Source organism: Somniosus microcephalus, unplaced genomic scaffold, assembly GCF_052327205.1.
Source record: "Somniosus microcephalus isolate GS21.2 unplaced genomic scaffold, FLI_Smic_1.0 unresolved_chr7, whole genome shotgun sequence".
Lineage (NCBI taxonomy): Eukaryota > Metazoa > Chordata > Chondrichthyes > Squaliformes > Somniosidae > Somniosus > Somniosus microcephalus.
Window position 1 is genome coordinate 27,742,943 of NW_028225185.1, and position 25,347 is coordinate 27,768,289.

The 25,347-nt window shown below is 55.2% G+C and overlaps 1 protein-coding gene across 2 annotated transcripts in view; it reads left to right on the forward strand.

Moving 5' to 3' along the window:
- The window catches only part of LOC147086679 (fibulin-1-like), a 63,036-nt gene that overhangs the window by 22,695 nt on the left and 14,994 nt on the right, over positions 1 to 25,347 (forward strand). Inside the window, exons 2-7 of one of the 2 annotated variants that reach the window (XM_085978814.1) lie at positions 10,790 to 11,440; positions 12,126 to 12,272; positions 14,225 to 14,336; positions 17,669 to 17,798; positions 22,686 to 22,872; positions 24,188 to 24,286. In XM_085978814.1, the coding sequence (XP_085834940.1) occupies positions 10,801 to 11,440; positions 12,126 to 12,272; positions 14,225 to 14,336; positions 17,669 to 17,798; positions 22,686 to 22,872; positions 24,188 to 24,286 (1,315 nt within the window). In that variant the 5' untranslated portion in view covers positions 10,790 to 10,800. Of the gene's footprint in view, positions 1 to 10,789; positions 11,441 to 12,119; positions 12,273 to 14,224; positions 14,337 to 17,668; positions 17,799 to 22,685; positions 22,873 to 24,187; positions 24,287 to 25,347 lie in introns of both variants that reach the window. The other variant, XM_085978813.1, reaches the window with a different exon arrangement.

The window sequence follows — 25,347 nt, forward strand, 5'->3', positions numbered from 1 at the left end:
GGCACTGAGGGAGCGCCGCACTGTCGGAGGGGCAGTGCTGAGGGAGCACCGCACTGTCGGAGGGGCGGTGCTGAGGGAGCGCCGCACTGTCGGAGGGGCGGTACTGAGGGAGCGCCGCAGTCGGAGTTGCCGTCTTTCAGATGAGACGTTAAACCGAGGCCCTGTCTGCCCCCTCAGCTGGACATAAAAGATCCCACGGCCACTATTTCAAAGAAGAGTTTTCCCCGGTGTCCTGGGGCCAATATTTATCCCTCAACCAGCATCACGGAAAACGATGCACTCGTCATTATCACATTGCTGTTTGTGGGAGCTTGCTGTGCGCAAATTGGCTGCCGCGTTTCCTACATTACAACAGTGACCACACTCAAAAAGTACTTTATTGGCTGTAAAGCGCTTTGGGACAGGATACGTTAAAGTAGATCGCGGATAGTGCAAGACAGTGATGTTTATGTCTTTGTAATTATATTAATCTGGGATTATACACCCGCCCTGGGAGGTAGCTGTGTGTTAACCGATCTCTGGGCCCCCTCTCCCAGTGAGCTGTGTGTTAACCGATCTCTGGGCCCTCTCTCCCAGTGAGCTGTGTGTTAACCGATCTCTGGGCCCTCTCTCCCAGTGAGCTGTGTGTTAACCGATCTCTGGGCCCTCTCTCCCAGTGAGCTGTGTGTTAACCGATCTCTGGGCCCTCTCTCCCAGTGAGCAGTGTGTTACGCGATCTCTGGGCCCTCTCTCCCAGTGAGCTGTGTGTTAACTGATCTCTGGGCCCCCTCTCCCAGTGAGCTGTGTTAACCGATCTCTGGGCCCTCTCTCCCAGTGAGCTGTGTGTTAACCGATCTCTGGGCCCTCTCTCCCAGTGAGCTGTGTGTTAACCGATCTCTGGGCCCTCTCTCCCAGTGAGCTGTGTGTTAACCGATCTCTGGGCCCTCTCCCCCAGTGAGCTGTGTGTTAACCGATCTCTCGGCCCTCTCTCCCAGTGAGCTGTGTGTTAACCGATCTCTGGGCCCTCTCCCCCAGTGAGCTGTGTGTTAACCGATCCCTCGGCCCTCTCTCCCAGTGAGCTGTGTGTTAACTGATCTCTGGGCCCCCTCTCCCAGTGAGCTGTGTGTTAACCGATCTCTGGGCCCTCTCTCCCAGTGAGCTGTGTGTTAACCGATCTCTGGGCCCTCTCTCCCAGTGAGCTGTGTGTTAACCGATCTCTCGGCCCTCTCTCCCAGTGAGCTGTGTGTTAACCGATCTCTGGGCCCTCTCCCCCAGTGAGCTGTGCGTTAACCGATCTCTGGGCCCTCTCTCCCAGTGAGCTGTGTGTTAACTGATCTCTCGGCCCTCTCCCCCAGTGAGCTGTGTGTTAACCGATCTCTGGGCCCTCTCCCCCAGTGAGCTGTGTGTTAACCGATCCCTCGGCCCTCTCTCCCAGTGAGCTGTGTGTTAACCGATCTCTGGCCCTCTCTCCCAGTGAGCTGTGTGTTAACCGATCTCTGGGCCCTCTCTCCCAGTGAGCTGTGTGTTAACCGATCTCTGGGCCCTCTCTCCCAGTGAGCTGTGTGTTAACTGATCTCTCGGCCCTCTCTCCCAGTGAGCTGTGTGTTAACCGATCTCTCGGCCCTCTCCCCCAGTGAGCTGTGCGTTAACCGATCTCTGGGCCCTCTCTCCCAGTGAGCTGTGTGTTAACTGATCTCTCGGCCCTCTCCCCCAGTGAGCTGTGTGTTAACCGATCTCTGGGCCCTCTCTCCCAGTGAGCTGTGTGTTAACCGATCCCTTGGCCCTCTCTCCCAGTGAGCTGTGTGTTAACCGATCTCTTGGCCCTCTCTCCCAGTGAGCTGTGCATTAACCGATCTCTCGGCCCTCTCTCCCAGTGAGCTGTGTGTTAACCGATCTCTGGGCCCTCTCTCCCAGTGAGCTGTGTGTTAACCGATCTCTGGGCCCTCTCTCCCAGTGAGCTGTGTGTTAACCGATCTCTCGGCCCTCTCCCCCAGTGAGCTGTGCGTTAACCGATCTCTGGGCCCTCTCTCCCAGTGAGCTGTGTGTTAACTGATCTCTCGGCCCTCTCCCCCAGTGAGCTGTGTGTTAACCGATCTCTGGGCCCTCTCTCCCAGTGAGCTGTGTGTTAACCGATCCCTTGGCCCTCTCTCCCAGTGAGCTGTGTGTTAACCGATCTCTCGGCCCTCTCTCCCAGTGAGCTGTGCATTAACCGATCTCTCGGCCCTCTCTCCCAGTGAGCTGTGTGTTAACCGATCTCTGGGCCCTCTCTCCCAGTGAGCTGTGTGTTAACCGATCTCTGGCCCTCTCTCCCAGTGAGCTGTGTGTTAACCGATCTCTGGGCCCTCTCTCCCAGTGAGCTGTGTGTTAACCGATCTCTCGGCCCTCTCTCCCAGTGAGCTGTGTGTTAACTGATCTCTCGGCCCTCTCTCCCAGTGAGCTGTGTGTTAACCGATCTCTCGGCCCTCTCCCCCAGTGAGCTGTGCGTTAACCGATCTCTGGGCCCTCTCCCAGTGAGCTGTGTGTTAACTGATCTCTCGGCCCTCTCCCCCAGTGAGCTGTGTGTTAACCGATCTCTGGGCCCTCTCTCCCAGTGAGCTGTGTGTTAACCGATCCCTTGGCCCTCTCTCCCAGTGAGCTGTGTGTTAACCGATCTCTTGGCCCTCTCTCCCAGTGAGCTGTGCATTAACCGATCTCTCGGCCCTCTCTCCCAGTGAGCTGTGTGTTAACCGATCTCTGGGCCCTCTCTCCCAGTGAGCTGTGTGTTAACCGATCTCTGGGCCCTCTCTCCCAGTGAGCTGTGTGTTAACCGATCTCTCGGCCCTCTCCCCCAGTGAGCTGTGCGTTAACCGATCTCTGGGCCCTCTCTCCCAGTGAGCTGTGTGTTAACTGATCTCTCGGCCCTCTCCCCCAGTGAGCTGTGTGTTAACCGATCTCTGGGCCCTCTCTCCCAGTGAGCTGTGTGTTAACCGATCCCTTGGCCCTCTCTCCCAGTGAGCTGTGTGTTAACCGATCTCTCGGCCCTCTCTCCCAGTGAGCTGTGCATTAACCGATCTCTCGGCCCTCTCTCCCAGTGAGCTGTGTGTTAACCGATCTCTGGGCCCTCTCTCCCAGTGAGCTGTGTGTTAACCGATCTCTGGGCCCTCTCTCCCAGTGAGCTGTGTGTTAACCGATCCCTGGGCCCTCTCTCCCAGTGAGCTGTGTGTTAACCGATCTCTCGGCCCTCCCAGTTAATCCTGTGCTGATGGCTGGCACAGTTTCAGAGCGGCGCTGGTTCCCATATGAATTCAATCATGCGATTACCCAGCGAACAGGTCTGTAATGCGAGCATCTGTCTCTAATGGGAAGCGTCCCGCTCGCTCTGTCTGCGTAGTTAACCCTTTGCAAGGTGCTGAATGGTTGCTTTCAAGTAAGGGTCGCGTCAAGCTTTCCCCAGCATCATTTTAATACACCTCAATTAAATCTCCCCTCAGCCTCCTGTGTTCCAAAGAAAACAACCCCAGCCTCTCCAATCTTTCCTCATTGCTAAAATTCTCCAGCCCAGGCAACATCCTCGGCAATCTCCTCTGTACCCTCTCTAGTGCAATCACTTCCTGTAATGTGGTGACCAGAACTGCACCCAGTACTCTAGCTGAGGCCTAACTAGTGTTTTATACAGTTGAAGCATAACCCCCCTGCTCTTGTATTCTATGCCTCGGCTAATAAAGGCAAGTATTCCATACGCCTTCTTAACCACCTTATCTACCTGGCCTGCTGCCTTCAGGGATCTGTGGACATGCACTCCAAGGACCCTCTGTTGCTCTACATTTCTCATTATCCTACCATTTAATGTGTATTCCCTTTCCTTGTTAGCCCTCCCCAAATGCATCACACTTCTCCGGATTGAATTCCATTTGCCACTGTTCTGCCCCCCCTGACCAATTTATTGATATCTTCCTGCAGTCTACAGCTTCCTTCTTTATCAACCACACGGCCAATTTTTGTATATACCACAAAAAGCAAAGGACCCAGTACTGAGCCCTGCGCAACCCCACTGGAAACAGCCTTCCAGTCACACAAACACCCTTCGACCATTACCCTCTGTTTCCTGTCTGAGCTAATTTTGGATCCAACTTGCCACGTTGCCTTGGACCCCATGGGCTTTTACTTTTGTGACCAGTCTGCCATGTGGGACCTTATCAAAAGCCTTGCTTAAAATCCATATAGACTACATCAAACACACTACCCCCATCGACCCTCGTTAACTGCTCAAAAAATTCCATCAAGTTAATCAGACACGACCTTCCCTGAACAAATCCATGCTGACTGTCCCTGAATAATCCGTGCCTTTCTAAATGAAGATTTATCCTGTCTTTCAGAATTTTTTCTAATAATTTTTCCACCACCAAGGTTAGGCTGACTGGCCTGTAATTACTCGGTCTATCCCTTTCTCCCTTTTCAAACAACGGTACTGTGTTAGCAGTCCTCTGGCACCACACCTGTAGCCAGAGAGGATTGGAAAATGATGGTCAGAGCCTCTGCTATGTTAATTTTCCAACTTTTTACTCATCCAGGCCCTTATTAGGATTGGCACAGAGTTCACTATCTCCATTACATGTTCCCATGCTTTCCCTCTCCTTTGCAAAAAAGAGGTCAGAAGTGGGGATGTTCGCTGATGACTGCACAGTGTTCAGTGCCATTCGCAACTCCTCAGATAATGAAGCAGTCCATGCCCGCGTGCAACAAGACCTGGACGACGTTCAGGCTTGGGCTGATGTGTGGCGTGAATGTTACCTGCCACTTAAGTGCCAGGCAATGACCATCTCCAACAAGCAAGAGTCTAACCACCGCCCCTTGACATTCAATGACATTACCATCGCCGAATCCCCCACCATCAACATCCTGGGGGTCACCATTGACCAGAAACTTAACTGGACCAGCCACATAAATACTGTGGCTACAAGAGCAGGTCAGAGGCTGGGTATTCTGCGGCGAGTGTCTCACCTCCTGACTCCCCAAAGCCTCTCCACCATCTACAAGGCACAAGTCAGGAGTGTGATGGAATACTCTCCACTTGCCTGGATGAGTTGCAGCTCCAACAACACTCGAGAAGCTCGACACCATCCAGGACAAAGCAGCCCGCTTGATCGGCACCCCGTCCACCACCTTAAACATTCACTCCCTCCACCACCGGCGCACCATGGCTGCAGTGTGGACCATCGACAAGATGCACTGCAGCAACTCGCCAAGGCTTCTTCGGCAGCACCTCCCAAACCCGCCACCTCTTCCACCTAGAAGGACAAGGGCAGCAGGCGCACGGGAACACCACCACCTTCAAGTTCCCCTCCGAGTCACACACCATCCTGACTTGGAAATATATCGGCCGTTCCTTCATCGTCGCTGGGTCAAAATCCTGGAACTCCCTCCCTAACAGCGCTGTGGGAGCACCTTCACCACATGGACTGCAGCGGTTCAAGAAGGCGGCTCACCACCACCTTCTCAAGGGCAACTAGGGATGGGCAATAAATGCCGGCCTTGCCAGCGACGCCCAGATCCCAGGAACAAATTTTTTAAAAAACTGACCGCACTCCCAAAAAAAAATGTCTTTCTGTTGCCCCGCAATTGGGTCCATGGAGGACATTGTGGGTAAAATCTGATTTATATTCTCTGCTATTAAGTTGACATTCATGGAAGACTTATGAAATAATACTGACCGGCCTGCGGGTGGCGCTGTCCAGGGAGAGTATAAATACTCGGGCACGGGCCCAGCTTGCTCAGGACATTCTTTAACAGGAACTAGTGGAGGACCCAGCTGTTCACAATTTACATTAATGACCTGGATCAGGGAGTCGGATGCAGCATTTCCAAATTTGCAGACGACACTAAACTAGGAGGTGGGGTGGGCTCAGAGGAAGAGACCAGGAAGCTCCAGAGCGATTTGGACAGACTGGGCGATTGGGCGGATAAATGGCAGATGCACTATAATGTGGACAAGTGCGAAGTTATCCACCTTGGGTGCAGGAACGGGAGGGCAAATTATTATTTAAATGGCAATAGATTGGGAGAGGGGGAAGTACAGAGAGACCTGGGTGTTCTTGTACACCAGTCACTGAAGGCGAGCATGCAGGTGCAACAGGCGGTCAAGAAGGCAAACGGTATGCTGGCCTTCATAGCAAAAGGGTTAGAATACAGGAACAGGGATACCTTGCTGCAGCTGTACAGGGCACTGGTGAGACCACACCTCGAGTACTGTGTACAGTTTTGGTCGCCTCATCTGAGGAAGGATGTTCTTGCCATGGAGGGGGTGCAGCGGCGATTCACCAGGCTGATACCAGGAATGGCGGGAATGACCTATGAGGAGAGACTATGTAGTTTAGGGATGTACACACTGGAGTTTAGAAGATTGAGAGGGGACCTCATAGAAGTGTATAAAATTCTGACAGGTCTAGACAGACTGGATGCAGAAGGAATGTTTCCCTTGGCGGGTGAAAACAGAACTAGAGGACATAATTTAAGGATAAGGGCTAAACCATTTAGGGCAGAGATGAGGGGGAATTTCTTCACTCAGAGAGTGGTGAACCTGTGGAACTCATTGCCACAGAGGGCAGTGTACGCCAGCTCATTAAATATATTTAAGAGGGAATTAGATATATTTCTACGGGCAAAAGGGGTTAAGGGTTACGGAGAGAAGGCGGGGACGGGATACTGAATTAAAGGATCAGCCATGATCTCATTAAATGGCGGAGCAGGCACGAAGGGCCGAATGGCCTACTCCTGCTCCTATCTTCTATGTATCTATGACACAACTAGACCTCCATGTTGTAAAACAGTTGATTAAAGCTTTGTTTAACGCTTAGACCAAGTGCCTAGTAATTTTCTTAGGTCAAAGCTATTTTCCAATCCCATTGTATACTCCAAGACTGGATAAACACTTAAATAGCCTTGATAGTTGTTTGAGAAGTATTAATGTTAGTCCCTTTAATGTAGTAAAACCTCCCAAGGTGCTTCACAGGAGCGTAAATCAGACAAAATCTGACACCGAGCCACATGAGATATTGGGGACAGGTGAGCAAAAGCTTGGGTTAAAGAGGTCGGTTTTAAGGAGCGTCTTAAAGGAGGAGAGAGAGAGGCGGAGAGGTTTAGGGAGGGAATTCCAGAGCTCGGGGCCCTGGCAGCTGAAGGCACGGCCGCCAATGGTGGAGCGATGGAAATTGGGGGATGTGCGAGAGGGCAGAATTGGAGGAGCGCAGAGATCTCGGAGGGTTGTAGGGGCTGGAGGAGCGCAGAGATAGGGGGGGGGGGGCGAGGAGGTTACAGAGATAGGGAGGAGCGAGGAGGCCGTGGAGGGATTTGAACATGAGGATGAGAATTTTAAAATCGAGGCGTTGCCGGACCGGGAGCCAATGTAGGCCAGCGAGCACAGGGGGTGATGTGTGAACGGGACTGGGTGTGAGTTAGGACACGGGGCAGTGAGCACAGGGGGTGATGGGTGAACGGGACTGGGTGCGAGTTAGGACACGGGGCAGTGAGCACAGGGGGTGATGGGTGAACGGGACTGGGTGTGAGTTAGGACACGGGGCAGTGAGCACAGGGGGTGATGGGTGAACGGGACTGGGTGTGAGTTAGGACACAGGGCAGTGAGCACAGGGGGTGATGGGTGAACGGGACTGGGTGTGAGTTAGGACACAGGGCAGTGAGCACAGGGGGTGATGGGTGAACGGGACTGGGTGTGAGTTAGGACACGGGGCAGTGAGCACAGGGGGTGATGGGTGAACGGGACTCGGTGTGAGTTAGGACACGGGGCAGTGAGCACAGGGGGTGATGGGTGAACGGGACTGGGTGCGAGTTAGGACACGGGGCAGTGAGCACGGGGTGATGGGTGAACGGGACTGGGTGTGAGTTAGGACACGGGGCAGTGGGCACGGGGTGATGGGTGAACGGGACTCGGTGTGAGTTAGGACACGGGGCAGTGAGCACGGGGTGATGGGTGAACAGGACTGGGTGTGAGTTAGGACACGGGGCAGTGAGCACGGGGTGATGGGTGAACGGGACTGGGTGTGAGTTAGGACACGGGGCAGTGAGCACGGGGCGATGGGTGAACGGGACTGGGTGTGAGTTAGGACACGGGGCAGTGAGCACAGGGGGTGATGGGTGAACGGGACTGGGTGTGAGTTAGGACACGGGGCAGTGAGCACAGGGGGTGATGGGTGAACGGGACTGGGTGTGAGTTAGGACACGGGGCAGTGAGCACAGGGGGTGATGGGTGAACGGGACTGGGTGTGAGTTAGGACACGGGGCAGTGAGCACAGGGGGTGATGGGCGAACGGGACTGGGTGTGAGTTAGGACACGGGGCAGTGAGCACAGGGGGTGATGGGCGAACGGGACTGGGTGTGAGTTAGGACACGGGGCAGTGAGCACAGGGGGTGATGGGCGAACGGGACTGGGTGTGAGTTAGGACACGGGGCAGTGAGCACAGGGGGTGATGGGCGAACGGGACTGGGTGTGAGTTAGGACACGGGGCAGGGAGCACGGGGTGATGGGTGAACAGGACCGGGTGTGAGTTAGGACACGGGGCAGTGAGCACAGGGGGTGATGGGTGAACGGGACTCGGTGTGAGTTAGGACACGGGGCAGTGAGCACAGGGGGTGATGGGTGAACGGGACTTGGTGTGAGTTAGGACACGGGGCAGTGAGCACAGGGGGTGATGGGTGAACGGGACTGGGTGTGAGTTAGGACACGGGGCAGTGAGCACAGGGGGTGATGGGTGAACGGGACTGGGTGTGAGTTAGGACACGGGGCAGTGAGCACAGGGGGTGATGTGTGAACGGGACTGGGTGTGAGTTAGGACACGGGGCAGTGAGCACAGGGGGTGATGGGTGAACGGGACTGGGTGTGAGTTAGGACACGGGGCAGGGAGCACAGGGGGTGATGGGCGAACGGGACTGGGTGTGAGTTAGGACACGGGGCAGTGAGCACAGGGGGTGATGGGCGAACGGGACTGGGTGTGAGTTAGGACACGGGGCAGGGAGCACGGGGTGATGGGTGAACAGGACCGGGTGTGAGTTAGGACACGGGGCAGTGAGCACAGGGGGTGATGGGTGAACGGGACTCGGTGTGAGTTAGGACACGGGGCAGTGAGCACAGGGGGTGATGGGTGAACGGGACTTGGTGTGAGTTAGGACACGGGGCAGTGAGCACAGGGGGTGATGGGTGAACGGGACTGGGTGTGAGTTAGGACACGGGGCAGTGAGCACAGGGGGTGATGGGTGAACGGGACTGGGTGTGAGTTAGGACACGGGGCAGTGAGCACAGGGGGTGATGTGTGAACGGGACTGGGTGTGAGTTAGGACACGGGGCAGTGAGCACAGGGGGTGATGGGTGAACGGGACTGGGTGTGAGTTAGGACACGGGGCAGTGAGCACGGGGTGATGGGTGAACGGGACTGGGTGTGAGTTAGGACACGGGGCAGTGAGCACAGGGGGTGATGGGTGAACAGGACTGGGTGTGAGTTAGGACACGGGGCAGTGAGCACAGGGGGTGATGGGTGAACGGGACTGGGTGTGAGTTAGGACACGGGGCAGCCGAGTTTGGGATGAGCTGAAGTTTACGGAGGGTGGAATGTGGGAGGCCAGTCAGGAGTGCGTTGGAATAGTCGAGTCTGGAGGTAATGAAGATATGGATGAGGGTTTCAGCTGCGGGATGAGCTGAGGCAGGGGCGGAGACGGGCGACGTTACGGAGACGGAGGGTCTTGGTGATGGAGACGATATGTGGTCGGAAGCTCAGCTCAGGGTCAGATAGGACGCCAGGGTTGCGCACGGTCCGGTTTAGCCTCAGACAGTAGCCCAGGGAGAGGGATGGAGTGGAGAAGTTTCTTAGGATGCAGCATTAAATAGAAGTAAATCTCTGGTCCTGATCCGCACGCGGCAAGCGGATGCCAGGTGCTGGGTTACTGAACACAGCGTCGGGGGGGCCTCGGACAGTCGTAGCACCTGGGTTTGGGACAGCCTCGGATTCTGCTCCTGACCTCTGTCCAGCTTCATAAGAACATAACATATGAAATAGGAGCAGGAGTTGGCCATTCGGCCCCTCGAGCCTGCTCCGCCATTCAATAAGATCACGGCTGATCATCGACCTCAACTCCACTTTCCCGCCCGATCCCCATATCCCTCGATTTCCTTAATATTCAAAAATTGTGTACTGTGGTGGGAGCTCTTCATTGGGGTGTACACAGAGGGAGCTTTACTCTGTATCTGACCCGTGCTGTCCCTGCCCTGGGAGTGTTTGATGGGACAGTGTAGAGGGAGCTTTACTCTGTATCTAACCCGTGCTGTACCTGCCCTGGGAGTGTTTGATGGGGACAGTGTAGAGGGAGCTTTACTCTGTATCTAACCCGTGCTGCACCTGCCCTGGGAGTGTTTGATGGGGACAGTGTAGAGGGAGCTTTACTCTGTATCTAACCCCATGCTGTACCTGCCCTGGGAGTGTTTGATGGGGACAGTGTAGAGGGAGCTTTACTCTGTATCTAACCCGTGCTGTACCTGCCCTGGGAGTGTTTGATGGGACAGTGTAGATGGAGCTTTACTCTGTATCTAACCTGTGCTGTACCTGCCCTGGGAGTGTTTGATGGGACAGTGTAGAGGGAGCTTTACTCTGTATCTAACCCATGCTGTTCCTGCCCTGGGAGTGTTTGATGGGGACAGTGTAGAGGGAGCTTTACTCTGTATCTAACCCGTGCTGTCCCTGCCCTGGGAGTGCTTGATGGGACAGTGTAGAGGGAGCTTTACTCTGTATCTAACCCGTGAAATCTAACATTTTGTCGATGTGCCCCACAGGTTTCCGAGTCATGGCTGCACGGAGGGGTCGGGGCTCGCTGAGCCTCTGCGGCGGATTCTTGCTGTGCTCCGCCCTGGTGCTGTCGGGCGCTCTGGGCCAGCAGGACTGCACGGGCGTGGAGTGCCCGCTGCTGGAGAACTGCATCGAGGAGACGCTGGAGAGCGGTGCCTGCTGTGCCAGCTGCCTGCAGGCGGGCTGCCAGTGCGAGGGCTACGAGTACTATGACTGTCTGAATGCTGGGCACCAGGGCGGCAAGGTGCCGGCTGGGCAGTCTTACTACGTGGACGCTGGCAGCACCGAGTGCAAGTGCCCCAAAGGTGGCGGCAAGATCCACTGCAGCTTTATTCCCTGCCCGGAACTGCCCAAGAACTGCATCAAGTCCTACCAGCCCCAGGACGGATGCCCGCAGTGCGCCAGGCTGGGCTGCGTCAGCAGCGGGCACCAGTACCCGGCCGGCCACTCCTTCCGCGTCGAACCCTGCACCGTCTGCCACTGCCTGAGCTCGGGCTCCCTCATGTGCACCGCGGACGCCGACTGCGGGCCCGAGACGGCCAACGGGGTCCTGTCTGACCAGAAGGACCCGGCCGGGGGGACGCAGGCCGGCCAGCGGGAGACGGAGGAGAGCGCGGCCCCAAGTGACGGCAAGAGAGGTGAGCGGGGCAAGGGGAGGGTGGCGAAGGGGAGGGGGGCGGAGGGACGAGGGGGGTGGGGGCGGAGGGACGAGGGGGGCGGGGGGGAGAGAGGCGAGGGGGGGGGGGAGAGGCGGGGGGGGGGAGGGGAGGGGCGGAGGAGGGGGGGGGAGGGAAGGGAAAGGGGCGGAGAGGGAGAGGGGTGGGGGGGTGGTGAGGGCGGGGGGTGGAGGGGAAGGGGAGGGGCGGAAGGGGATGTGGTGGAGGTGGAGAGGGGAGGGGAAGGGAAGGGGATGGGGGCGAGGTGCAGAGAGGAAGGGGACAAAGGGGGTCGTCATTGAGGGGTGATGATGGGGGTAGAGAAAGGCGGGGCGGGGTGTGGGAGGGCTGGGGCAGTGTTGGGAGCGAGAGAGCCCAAGCGCCCCCGGTCCGTGCGGAGATATATCCTCTCGTCCTGGGTGTCTGCGCGAGTCCTCCGCCCCCTCCGTGAAAAATCACCCAGCGAGAGAACGTGGACATCGGTCTGGACTGCGATGCCTCACCTAGTCGAAGTGCCTGCCGATATTTGCAGCGGGCGGGGACGGTTGAGCGGCCGGCAGACCCCCCCCCCCCCGCAACTGTTCAGCAAGTGGGGTGGGAGAATATTGTGGGTCGGGGAGGGAGGCGAGAAATTGATTGAACGCAATCCGTGTGCTTCTAGCAACAGATTCTGGAGCTGGGCCCGAGGGGGACAGGAACCCCGCAGCCCCACACACTGACCGGGCAAGCGTCCCGACGGCCGCCAGCTCCGAACACACGCGTCCCGTCACCGCACAGGAGCCGGAGAAGGACCACAGCGGCACGACCGAGAGAGGTAGGTCCAGCACCATCGATCGGGGGGCCCCGAACTCCCACTGACTGCCTCTCCGTTAAGTGTTAAGGCCGGGGGGCGGGTGGCGGGCGGACGGGGAGTGCGCGAGACTCTTGCTCATATCCTTCCGTTGATTCTAATAATGTCCTGATGCAGTGCACGTGTAACCATCACTAAAAAAAACATGATCTGGTCATTTATCACATTGCTGTTTGTGGGAGCTTGCTGTGCGCAAATTGGCTGCTGCGTTTCCTACATTACAACAGTGACCACACTTCAAAAGAAGTCCTTCATTGGCTGTGAAGCGCTTTGGGACGTCCTGAGAAGTGAAAGAACGAGGAGAGGCAACATAAACTAAAGGGTACGATCCTAAAGAGGGTGCATGAACAGAGAGACCTGGGGATATATGCACAAATCGTTGAAGGTGGCAGGGCAGGTTGAGAAAGCTGTTTAAAAAAAGCACACGGGGTCCTGGGCTTCATAAATCGAGTACAAAAGCAAGGAAGTTATGATGAACCTAACTGGTTCGGCCTCAACTGGAGTATTGTGTCCAATTCTGGGCACCGCACTTTAGGAAGGATGTGAAGGCCTTAGAGAGGGTGCAGAAAAGACTTACAAGAATGGTCCCAGGGATGAGGGACTTCAGTTACGTGGAGAGACTGGAGAAGCTGGGATTGTTCTCCTTAGAGCAGAGAAGGTTAAGGGGAGATTGACCAGAATGGTTCCAGGGATGAGGGACTTCAGTTACGTGGAGAGACTGGAGAAGCTGGGGTTGTTCTCCTTAGAGCAGAGAAGGTTAAGGGGAGATTGACCAGAATGGTCCCAGGGATGAGGGACTTCAGTGATGTGGAGAGACTGGAGAAGCTGGGATTGTTCTCCTTAGAGCGGAGAAGGTTAAGGGGAGATTGACCAGAATGGTACCGGGGATGAGGGACTTCAGTGATGTGGAGAGACTGGAGAAGCTGGGGTTGTTCTCCTTAGAGCAGAGAAGGTTAAGGGGAGATTGACCAGAATGGTACCGGGGATGAGGGACTTCAGTGATGTGGAGAGACTGGAGAAGCTGGGGTTGTTCTCCTTAGAGCAGAGAAGGTTAAGGGGAGATTGACCAGAATGGTACCAGGGATGAGAGACTTCAGTGATGTGGAGAGACTGGAGAAGCTGGGATTGTTCTCCTTAGAGCAGAGAAGGTTAAGGGGAGATTGACTAGAATGGTACCAGGGATGAGGGACTTCAGTGACGTGGAGAGACTGGAGAAGCTGGGATTGTTCTCCTTAGAGCAGAGAAGGTTAAGGGGAGATTGACCAGAATGGTACCAGGGATGAGGGACTTCAGTGACGTGGAGAGACTGGAGAAGCTGGGATTGTTCTCCTTAGAGCAGAGAAGGTTAAGGGGAGATTGACCAGAATGGTACCAGGGATGAGGGACTTCAGTGATGTGGAGAGACTGGAGAAGCTGGGGTTGTTCTCCTTAGAGCAGAGAAGGTTAAGGGGAGATTTAATAGAGGCGTTCAAAATCATGAAGGGTTTTGATGGAGTAAATGAGGAGAATCTGTTTCCAGTGACAGGAGGGTCGGTAACCAGAGGACACAGATTGAAGATAATCGGTAAAAGAACCAGAGGGGAGATGAGAATGTTTTTTACGCAGCGAGTTGTTGTGATCTGGAACGCGCTGCCTGAAAGGGCAGTGGGAGCAGATTCAATAGTAACTTTCAAAAGGGGAAGTGGAGAAATAGTTGTAAAGGAGGAATTAGCAGGGCTGTGGGGAAAGAGCAGGGGGGAGTGGGACTGATTGGAGAGCTCGTTCAAAGAGCCGGCACAGGCACGACGGGCCGAATGGCCTCCTCCTGCTGTGCTGTGTGATTCTGTAGCATCTCCCTGCCCGCTCGCTATTGCCATCTTGGTTTGATTTTCGGATTGCCCCCAGATTGACCCGTGCTTTGTGTTTGATCTGTGCAGCGGTGTTTGAGGAATCTCTGGCCTCGTGCTGTGCTGCCGGCCGTCGCTCTGCAGTCGAGGATGGCAAATGCCTCAGGATTTCATCGCACGGAGGGGACTCGGAGCTGTGCAGGTCTGTTTCCCTTTCCTTCACCCTGGAAGCTCTTCCGCGACAGCGTCGGACCCCCTGGAGTTCACGCCTCAGCGACCCTCTGTCAGGAGTTAGTGTCACTGTGTGTGAGAGAGTCTCTGTTTCTGTGTATCAGAGTCTGTGGCTGTGTGTGTTTGTGTGGCTGTGTATCAGAGTCTGTCTGTCTGTCTGTGGCTGTGTGGCTGTGTATCAGAGTCTGTCTGTCCGTGTGTGTCTGTGTATCAGAGTCTGTCTGTCCGTGTGTGGCTGTGTGTCTGTGTATCAGAGTCTGTCTGTCTGTCCGTGTGTGTCTGTGTATCAGAGTCTGTCTGTCCGTGTGTGCTTGTTTGTCTGTGTATCAGAGTCTGTCTGTCTGTCCGTGTGTGTCTGTGTATCAGAGTCTGTCTGTCTGTGGCTGTGTGTCTGTGTATCAGAGTCTGTCTGTCTGTGGCTGTGTGTCTGTGTATCAGAGTCTGTCTGTCTGTCCGTGTGTGTCTGTGTATCAGAGTCTGTCTGTCCGTGTGTGCTTGTTTGTCTGTGTATCAGAGTCTGTCTGTCTGTCCGTGTGTGTCTGTGTATCAGAGTCTGTCTGTCTGTGGCTGTGTGTCTGTGCATCAGAGTCTGTCTGTCTGTGGCTGTGTGTCTGTGCATCAGAGTCTGTCTGTGGCTGTGTGTCTGTGTATCAGAGTCTGTCTGTCTGTGGCTGTGTGTCTGTGCATCAGAGTCTGTCTGTCTGTCCGTGTGTGCCTGTGTATCAGAGTCTGTCTGTCTGTGGCTGTGTGTCTGTGTATCAGAGTCTGTCTGTCTGTCCGTGTGTGTCTGTGCATCAGAGTCTGTCTGTCTGTCTGTGGCTGTGTGTCTGTGTATCAGAGTCTGTCTGTCTGTGGCTGTGTGTCTGTGCATCAGAGTCTGTCTGTCTGTCTGTGGCTGTGTGTCTGTGTATCAGAGTCTGTCTGTCTGTCCGTGTGTGTCTGTGTATCAGAGTCTGTCTGTCCGTGTGTGCTTGTTTGTCTGTGTACCAGAGTCTGTCTGCTGTCTATCTGTCTGTTTGTTTGTCTGTGTATCAGCGTCTATGTGTGTGTCTGTGGCTGTGCGGTGTGTGTAGTCCCTCCTCATCCTTCTTGACCTGTCTGCAGCCTTTGACACGGTTGACCACTCCATCCTTCTCCAACGCCTCTCCACCATCGTCCAGCTGGGTGGGACTGCACTCGCCTGGTTCCATTCTTATCTAATCGTAGCCAGAGAATCACCTGCAACGGCTTCTCTTCCCGCTCCCGCATCGTTACCTCTGGTGTCCCCGAGGATCTATCCTTGGCCCCTCCTATTTCTCATCTACATGTTGCCCCTTGGTGACATCATCTGAAAACACAGCCTCAGTTTCCACATGTACGCTGACGACACCCAGCTCTACCTCACCACCTCTTCCCTCGACCCCCTCCACTGTCGTAAACTGTCAGACTGCTTGTCCGACATACAGTTCTGGATGAGCAGAAATTTTCTCCAATTAAATATTGGGGAGACCGAAGCCATTGTTTTCGGTCCCGGTCACAAACTCGGTTCCCGAGCCACTGACTCCATCCCTCTCCCTAACATCTGTCTGAGGCTGAACCACACTGTTCGCAACCTTGGGGTCATATTTGACCCTGAAATGAGCTTCCGACCACATCCGCAGCATAACAAAGACCACCTACTCCCACCTCTGTAACATCGCCCGTCTCCGCCCCTGCCTTAGCTCATCCGCTGCTGAAACCCTCATCCCTGCCTTTGTTACCTCCAGACTCGACTATTCCAACGCACTCCTGGCCGGCCTCCCACATTCCACCCTCCGTAAATGGGAGGTCATCCAAAACTCTGCTGCCCCCGTGTCCTAACTCGTACCGAGTCCCGTTCGCCCATCACCCCCTGTGCTCGCTGACCTACATTGGCTCCCGGTTAAGCAATGCCTCGATTTAAAAATTCTCCTTGTTTTCAAATCCCTCCATGGCCTTGCCCCTCCCTATCTCTGTAATCTCCTTCAGCCCCACAACCCCTCCGAGATCTCTGCGCTCCTCCAATTCCGGCCTCTTGAACATCCCCCCGATTTCCATCGCTCCACCATTGGCGGCCGTGCCTTCAGCCGCCTGGGCCCCGAGCTCTGGAATTCCCTCCCTAAACCTCTCCGCCTCTCTCTCTCCTCCTTTAAGACGCTCCTTAAAACCTGCCTCTTAGACCAAGCTTCTGGTCACCTGCCCCTAATATCTCCTTATGTGGCTCGGTGTCAAATTTAATAGAAACACAGAAACATAAAAAATAGGAGCAGCATTCGGCCCTTCGAGCCTGCTCCGCCATTCAATACGCTCATGGCTGATCCTCTATCTCAATACCATATTCCCGCTCTCTCCCCATACCCCTTGATGCCTTTTGTGTCTAGAAATCTATCTATCTCCTTCTTAAATATATTCAGTGACTTGGCCTCCACAGCCTTCTGTGGTAGAGAATTCCACAGGTTCACCGCCCTCTGAGTGAAGACATTTCTCCCTCATCTCAGTCCTAAATGTCCTACCCCGTATCCTGAGACTGTGACCCCCTCGTTCTAGACCCTCCCCCCCAGCCAGGGGAAACACCCTCCCTGCATCCAGTCTGTCTAGCCCTGTCAGAATTTTATACGTTTCCACGAGATCCCCTCTCATTCTTCTAAACTCTAGTGAATACAGGTCTAGTCGACCCAATCTCTCCTCATACGACAGTCCTGCCATCCCAGGAATCAGTCTGGTGAACCTTATTGTCTGATTATACTCCTGTGAAGCGCCTTGGGATGTTTTACTACGTTAAAGGTGCTACATAAATACAAGTTGTTGTTACTGTCTGTGAGTGTTACTGTCTGTGAGTGTGTGAATGCGTGTTGCCGTGTGTGCGTGTTGCCGTGTGTGCGTGTTGCCGTGTCGGTGTGCGTGTTGCCGTGTCGGTGTGCGTGTTGCCGTGTCGGTGTGCGTGTTGCCGTGTCGGTGTGCGTGTTGCCGTGTCGGTGTGCGTGTTGCCGTGTCTGTGTGCGTGTCGCCGTGTCTGTGTGTGTCGCTGTCTGTGTGTGTGTGTGTATGTCTGTGTGTGTGTCGCTGTGTCTGTGTGGGTGTCGCTGTGTCTGTGTGGGTGTCGCTGTGTCTGTGTGTGTGTCGCTGTCTGTGTCTGTGTGTGTGTGTATGTCTGTGTGTGTGTTACTGTCTCTGTGTGTGTCTGTGCGGGGCCCTGGGACTGAAGCTGACATTGGGTTCCATTCCCCAGCGTCGAATGTCCTGCTGATGATTTTGATTTTAGTGCAGACTGTGGGATCTTTCTGTGATCTTGTTCCCCACCCCCAGGGAGCTGCAGGACCAGTGCTGCCTGGCCGCGCTGGAGGAGGCGAAATGCCAGGCGGGAGTCGTGGCGGCGAATCGAGGCGGCTTCTGCACGCTGGAGGCCAACGACGCTTGCGGTTCGGACGTGTTTAAGGTGAAGCCCCCCCTCGCACCGCCGCTCCTTTCTCACCTGGCGCTTGCAGCGGGCGGAGGTGGGGGTGGCGGGGGATCGAAGGTGACCCCGGGGGGCCTCTGGGCCTGTGAGCGTGGTGCTAATAACGCCAAGGTCGCGAGTTCAATCCCTGCTTTTGACATCCGGAAACATAGAAGATAGGAGCAGGTGTAGGCCATTTGGCCCCTCGAGCCTGCTCCGCCATTCAACGAGATCATGGCTGATCATCCAAGTTCAGTACCCTGTCCCTGCCTTCCCCCATATCCCTTGATCCCTTTAGCCTTAAGAAATATATCTAACTCCTTCTTGAATATATTTAATGAATTGGCCTCTACTGCCTTCTGTGGTAGAGAATTCCACAGGTTCACCACTCTCTGGGTGAAGAAATTCCTCCTCATCTCTGTCCTAAATGGCTTACCCCTTATCCTTAGACTGTGACCCCTGGTTCTGGACTCCCCGCCATCGGGAACATCCTTCCTGCATCTAGTCTGTCTAGTCCTGTTAGAATTTTATAAGTTTCAATGAGATCCCCTCTCATTCTTCTAAACTCTAGCGAGTATAAGCCCAATCGACCCAATCTCTCCTCATACGTCATTCCTGCCATCCCAGGTATCGGTCTGGTGAATCTTCGCTGCACTCCCTCCATGGCAAGAACATCCTTCCTCAGATAAGGCGACCAAAACTGCACACAATACTCAAGGTGTGGTCTCACCAAGGCCCTGTACAACTGCAGCAAGACATCCTTGTTCCTGTACTCGAACCCTCTTGCTATGAAGGCCAACATACCATTTGCCTTCTTAACCGCCTGCTGCACCTGCTTGCTTACCTTCAGCGACTGGTGCACAAGGACACCCAGGTCTCGTTGCACTTCCCCTTCTCCCAATCTATTGCCGTTCAGATAATAATCTGCCTTCCTGTTTTTGCCGCCAAAGTGGATAACCTCACATTTATCCACATTATACTGCATCTGCCATGCATCTGCCCAATCACCCAACCGGTCCAAATCGTACTGGAGTTTCTCGGCATCCTCCTCACAGCACACACGCCCACCCAGCCGGAAATTCCGTTTCAGAAAGTTACGATGAAGGAAGGTGGAGCATAAGCACCGACGTGGACCAGTTGCGGCCAGATGGTCTGTTTCTGTGCTGTAAATACTGTGTAACCCTCCCGGATTACAGAAGAACATAAGAAATAGGAGCAGGAGTCGGCCAATCGGCCCCTCGAGCCTGCTCCGCCATTCAATAAGATCATGGCTGATCTGATCCTAACCTCAAATCTTCTATCACTCGCCATCCCACCCGAACCCATGTGATCTCCCGGGAGAGGCGAAAAACCAGATAAAGACCCAATGGCCAATTTGGGAGAAAAAAATCTGGGAAATTCCTCTCCGACCCATCTAGGTGATCGAGATTCTTCCAGGAGATCACTCTGTCCCTATATTTTCTACAGTACTTACCTTCTGTAAAGGCGATCTCCACCCCAGCCAGGAACAGGAATAAAACCATCTCCTGACATCTAACACCGAATTAGAACACAAGAAGTAGGAACAGAACCAGGCTACACGGCCCCTGGGCCCGCTCCACAATTGTCCTGGGGTGTCCCAGGAGTAGAACATGAACCTCCCGGAGATTAGAACGCGGGGCTCGAAGCAACAGAATCGGACAATATAAATTTTACACAGACATTACCGTCCTTTCGGGTTAGAGAAAGAACTCCCCATTTCTCCAGCAACTCTCACCACCTCAGAACCTCCCAAAACGCTTCACAGCCAAGGAAGTACTTTTTGTTTGAAGTTGCAATGTAGGAAACGCGGCAGACAGTTTGCGCACAGCAAGCTCCCACAAACAGCAATGTGATAAATGACCAGATCATCTGTTTTTAGTGATGTTGGTTGAGGGATAAATATTGGCCCCAGGACACCGGGGAGAACTCCCCCCTGCTCTTCTTCCAATAGCGGCCGTGGGATCTTTTGCATCCACCTGAGGGGGCAAGGTGAGAGAGCATTGGCAGAGTCTGGAGGGACGTATACAGTGGTGTTCCCCAGGGGTCGGTTCTAGGACCACTGCTTTTCATGATATATATTAATGACTTGGTACACTTTCAAAACTTGCAGATGACTCAAAACTTGGAAGTATAGTGAACAGTGAGGAGGAGAGTGACAGACTTCAGGAAGACATAGAGAGGCTGGTGGAATGGGCGGACACGTGGCAGATGAAATTTAACGCAGAAAAGTGTGAAGTGACACATTTTGGCAGAAAGAATGTGGAGAGACAATATAAACTAAAGGGTACAATCCTAAAGCGAGTGCAGGAACAGAGAGACCTGGGGGTATATGTGCACAAATCGTTGAAGGTGGCAGGGCAGGTTGAGAAAGCGGTTTAAAAAAGCACACGGGATCCTGGGCTTCATAAATAGAGGCATGGAGTACAAAAGCAAGTAAGTTATGATGAACCTTTATAAAACACTGGTTCAGCCCCAACTGTAGTGCTGTGTCCAATTCTGGGCACCGCACTTTAGGAAGGATGTGAAGGCCTTAGAGAGGGTGCAGAAAAGATTTACAAGAATGGTTCCAGGGATTAGGGACTTCAGTGATGTGGAGAAGCTGGGGTTGTTCTCCTTAAAGCAGAGAAGGTTAAGGGTCGATTGTCCAGAATGGTACCAGGGATGAGGGACTTCAGTGATGTGGAGAGACTGGAGAAGCTGGGGTTGTTCTCCTTAGAGCAGAGAAGGTTAAGGGGAGATTGACCAGAATGGTACCGGGGATGAGGGACTTCAGTGACGTGGAGAGACTGGAGAAGCTGGGGTTGTTCTCCTTAGAGCAGAGAAGGTTAAGGGGAGATTGACCAGAATGGTACCAGGGATGAGGGACTTCAGTGATGTGGAGAGACTGGAGAAGCTGGGGTTGTTCTCCTTAGAGCAGAGAAGGTTAAGAGGAGATTGACCAGAATGGTACCAGGGATGAGGGACTTCAGTGATGTGGAGAGACTGGAGAAGCTGGGGTTGTTCTCCTTAGAGCAGAGAAGGTTAAGGGGAGATTGACCAGAATGGTACCAGGGATGAGGGACTTCAGTGATGTGGAGAGACTGGAGAAGCTGGGGTTGTTCTCCTTAGAGCAGAGAAGGTTAAGGGGAGATTGACCAGAATGGTACCAGGGATGAGGGACTTCAGTGATGTGGAGAGACTGGAGAAGCTGGGGTTGTTCTCCTTAGAGCAGAGAAGGTTAAGGGGAGATTGACCAGAATGGTACCAGGGATCAGGGACTTCAGTGATGTGGAGAGACTGGAGAAGCTGGGATTGTTCTCCTTAGAGCAGAGAAGGTTGAGAGGAGATTTGATCGAGGTGTTCAAAATCATGAGGGGTCTGGACAGAGTAGATAGAGAGAAACTGTTCCCATTGGCGGAAGGGTTGAGAACCAGCGGACACAGATTTAAGGTGATTGGCAGAAGAACCAAAGGCGACATGAGGGGAAACACTTTTTCACGCAGCGAGTGGTTAGGATCTGGAACGCGCTGCCTGAGAGGGTGGTGGAGGCAGACTCAATCGTGGCTTTCAAAAGGGAGTTGGATAAGTACCTGAAGGAAAAAAATTTGCAGGGCTACGGGGAAAGGGCGGGGGACTAGCTGAAGTGCTCTCGCAGAGAGCTGGCACGGGCTTGATGGGCCGAATGGCCTCCTCCTGTGCTGTAACCGTTCTAGGATTCTATGAAGATCAGGGCTGATCTTCGACCTCAACTCCACTTTCCTGCCTGATCCCCATATCCCTCGATTCCCCTAGAGTCCAAAAATCTATCAATCTCAGCCTTGAATATACTCAACGACTGAGCCTCCACAGCCCTCTGGGGCAGAGAATTACAAAGATTCACCGCCCTCTGAGTGAAGAAATTCCTCCTCATCTCAGTCCTGAATGGCCGACCCCTTATCCTGAGACTGTGACCCCTGGTTCTAGACTCTCCAGCCAGAGGGAAACAGCCTCCCAGCATCTACCCTTTTTTATTCGCTTATGGGATGTGGGCATCACTGGCAAGGCCGGTATTTATTGCCCATCCCTAATCGCCCTCGAGAAGGTGGTGGTGAGCCGCCTTCTTGAACCGCTGCAGTCCCGTGTGGTGAAGGTGCTCCCACAGTGCTGTTAGGGAGGGAGTTCCAGGATTTTGACCCAGCGACGATGAAGGAACGGCCGATATATTTCCAAGTCGGGATGGTGTGTGTGACTTGGGGGGGAACTTGGAGGTGGTGGTGTTCCCGTGCGCCTGCTGCCCTTGTCCTTCTAGGTGGAAGAGGTGGCGGGTTTGGGAGGTGCTGCCGAAGAAGCCTTGGCGAGTTGCTGCAGTGCATCTTGTAGATGGTCCACACTGCAGCCACGGTGCGCCGGTGGTGGAGGGAGTGAATGTTTAAGGTGGTGGATGGGGTGCCAATCAAGCGGGCTGCTTTGTCTTGGATGGTGTCGAGCTTCTTGAGTGTTGTTGGAGCTGCAACTCATCCAGGCAAGTGGAGAGTATTCCATCACACTCCTGACTTGTGCCTTGTAGATGGTGGAGAGGCTTTGGGGAGTCTGGAGGTGAGACACTCGCTGCAGAATACCCAGCCTCTGACCTGCTCTTGTTGCCACAGTATTTATGTGGCTGGTCCAGTTAAGTTTCTGGTCAATGGTGACCCCCCAGGATGTTGATGGTGGGGGATTCGGCGACGGTAATACCGTTGAATGTCAAGGGGAGATGGTTAAACTCTCGCTTGTTGGAGACAGTCATTGCCCGCAGCAGATGAGCTGAGGTGGGGCGGAGACGGGCGGATGTTACGGAGTTGTAAGCGGGCGGTCTTGCGGATGGAGCGGGTACAACCTGCGTTTGACGCCAGTCTCTCTGTTTTGTAGCGCTGCTGCAAGTGCTGCTCTCTGGGACTTCAGGCCCGCAGTCAAGGGGCGGAGTGCGATCAGATCCCACCCCTTGGACTGGGCTGTGGCCAGGCTTTCACCACCTGCTGCCGGGAGACAGACAGCCGCCTTCCCTCGTCCATCAGTCGCCGCGAACCCAGGCGCCCACAAGAGACAGCGTCTGCGGGTGAGTCACTGTCGGTGAGGGCAGGGAGAGGGGGCACTTTCCACTGTGGGGCCCCAGCAAGGACTGGGAGAACATGGCACAGGACTGGGAGAACATGGCACAAGACTGGGTTGGCCTGGGAGAACATGGGACAAGACTGGGCTGGCCTGGGTGAGCATGGGACAAGACTGGGCTGGCCTGGGTGAGCATGGGACAAGACTGGGCTGGCCTGGGAGAACATGGGACAAGACTGGGTTGGCCTCGGAGAACATGGGACAAGATTGGGTTGGCCTGGGAGAACATGGGACAAGCCTGGGCTGGCCTGGGAGAACATGGGACAAGACTGGGTTGGCCTGGGAGAACATGGGACAAGACTGGGCTGGCCTGGGAGAACATGGGACAAGACTGGGCTGGCCTGGGAGAACATGGGACAAGACTGGGTTGGTCTCGGAGAACATGGGACAAGATTGGGTTGGCCTGGGAGAACATGGGACAAGCCTGGGCTGGCCTGGGAGAACATGGGACAAGACTGGGTTGGCCTGGGAGAACATGGGACAAGACTGGGCTGGCCTGGGAGAACATGGGACAAGACTGGGCTGGCCTGGGAGAACATGGGACAAGACTGGGTTGGTCTCGGAGAACATGGGACAAGATTGGGTTGGCCTGGGAGAACATGGGACAAGACTGGGTTGGCCTGGGAGAACATGGGACAAGGCTGGGCTGGCCTGGGAGAACATGGGACAAGACTGGGCTGGCCTGGGAGAACATGGGACAAGACTGGATTGGCCTGGGAGAACATGGGACAAGACTGGATTGGCCTGGGAGAACATGGGACAAGACTGGATTGGCCTGGGAGAACATGGGACAAGACTGGGTGGGCCTGGGAGAACATGGGACAAGACTGGATTGGCCTGGGACAGGGCGCGGTGGCCATAGGACAACTGCGATCCCTCTCTCGGTCTGCCATGGTGAGATGTAGAGGCTGCGATCGGGCGTGAATGCGGCTAATGGAATTAGATCCGTGAGTGGATATGAAGGGTTTTGATCAGAGTAGATCGGGAGAAACTCTTTCCAGTGGCAGGAGGGTGGGGAACCAGAGGGGAGATGAGAATATTTTTCCACGCCGCGAGTGGTTATGATCTGCAAACCGATTCAATCGGAGCATTCGAAAGAGAATTGGATAAATACTCGGAACAGGCAAAATGTGCAGGGCCCTGGGGCAAGAGCAGGGGGGAGTGTGGGACCAATTGTCTTATCGTGCTGGGGGCAGAAACCGCCCTCCGTGTCACGGGACTACCTCCCAATGATTGAACGTCTCTTCCTCTGACCCTGGCAGAAGTGGACGAGGGAGGAGGAGGAGGAGGAGGAGGAGGAGAGGACGAGGAACGGAGCCCACCACAAGCCTCACCGTCTGAAGTGGACGATCACTGCCAAGGTAACGGTGGAATGCATTCGGGCAGCATTCAGTATAAAAAAGACTCGCGTCTCTCCGACGCCTTTCACCATTCAGGACGTCCCAAAGCGCCTCAGCCATTGAAGAATTTTTGAAGTGCGGTCAGTGTTGTAATGTAGAAAAGGCAGCAGCCAATTTGTGCACAGCAAGCTCCCACAAACAGCAATGTGATAATGACCAGATCATCTGTTTTAGTGATGTTGGTTGAGGGATAAATATTGGCCCCAGGACACCGGGGAGAACTCCACGCCCTCCCCCCCCCCCCCCCCCCCCCGCTTTTGTTCCCACAGTGGATGTGGGATCTTTACGTCCACCTTTCATCTGAAAGATGGCACCTCCCTCAGTACTGCCCCCCTGACGGTGCGGCGCTCCCTCGGTACTGCCCCTCCGACGGTGCGGCGCTCCCTCGGTACGGCCCCCCCCCCCCCCGACGGTGCGGCGCTCCCTCGGTACAGCCCCCCCGACGGTGCGGCGCTCCCTCGGTACCGCCCCCCCCGACGGTGCGCCGCTCCCTCGGTACCGCCCCCCCCGACGGTGCGGCGCTCCCTCGGTACCGCCCCCCCGACGGTGCGCCGCTCCCTCGGTACCGCCCCCCCCGACGGTGCGGCGCTCCCTCGGTACCCGCCCCCCCGACGGTGCGGCGCTCCCTCGGTACCGCCCCCCCCGACGGTGCGGCGCTCCCTCGGTACCGCCCCCCCGACGGTGCGCCGCTCCCTCGGTACCGCCCCCCCCGACGGTGCGCCGCTCCCTCGGTACCGCCCCCCCGACGGTGCGGCGCTCCCTCGGTACCGCCCCCCCGACGGTGCGGCGCTCCCTCGGTACCGCCCCCCCCCGACGGTGCGCCGCTCCCTCGGTACCGCCCCCCCGACGGTGCGCCGCTCCCTCGGTACCGCCCCCCCCGACGGTGCGCCGCTCCCTCGGTACCGGCCACCCGACGGTGCTCCGTTCCCTCGGTACCGGCCCCCCGACGGTGCGGCGCTCCCTCGGTACTGCCCCTCCGACGGTGCGGCGCTCCCTCAGTACTAGCACTGGGGGACTGTTGG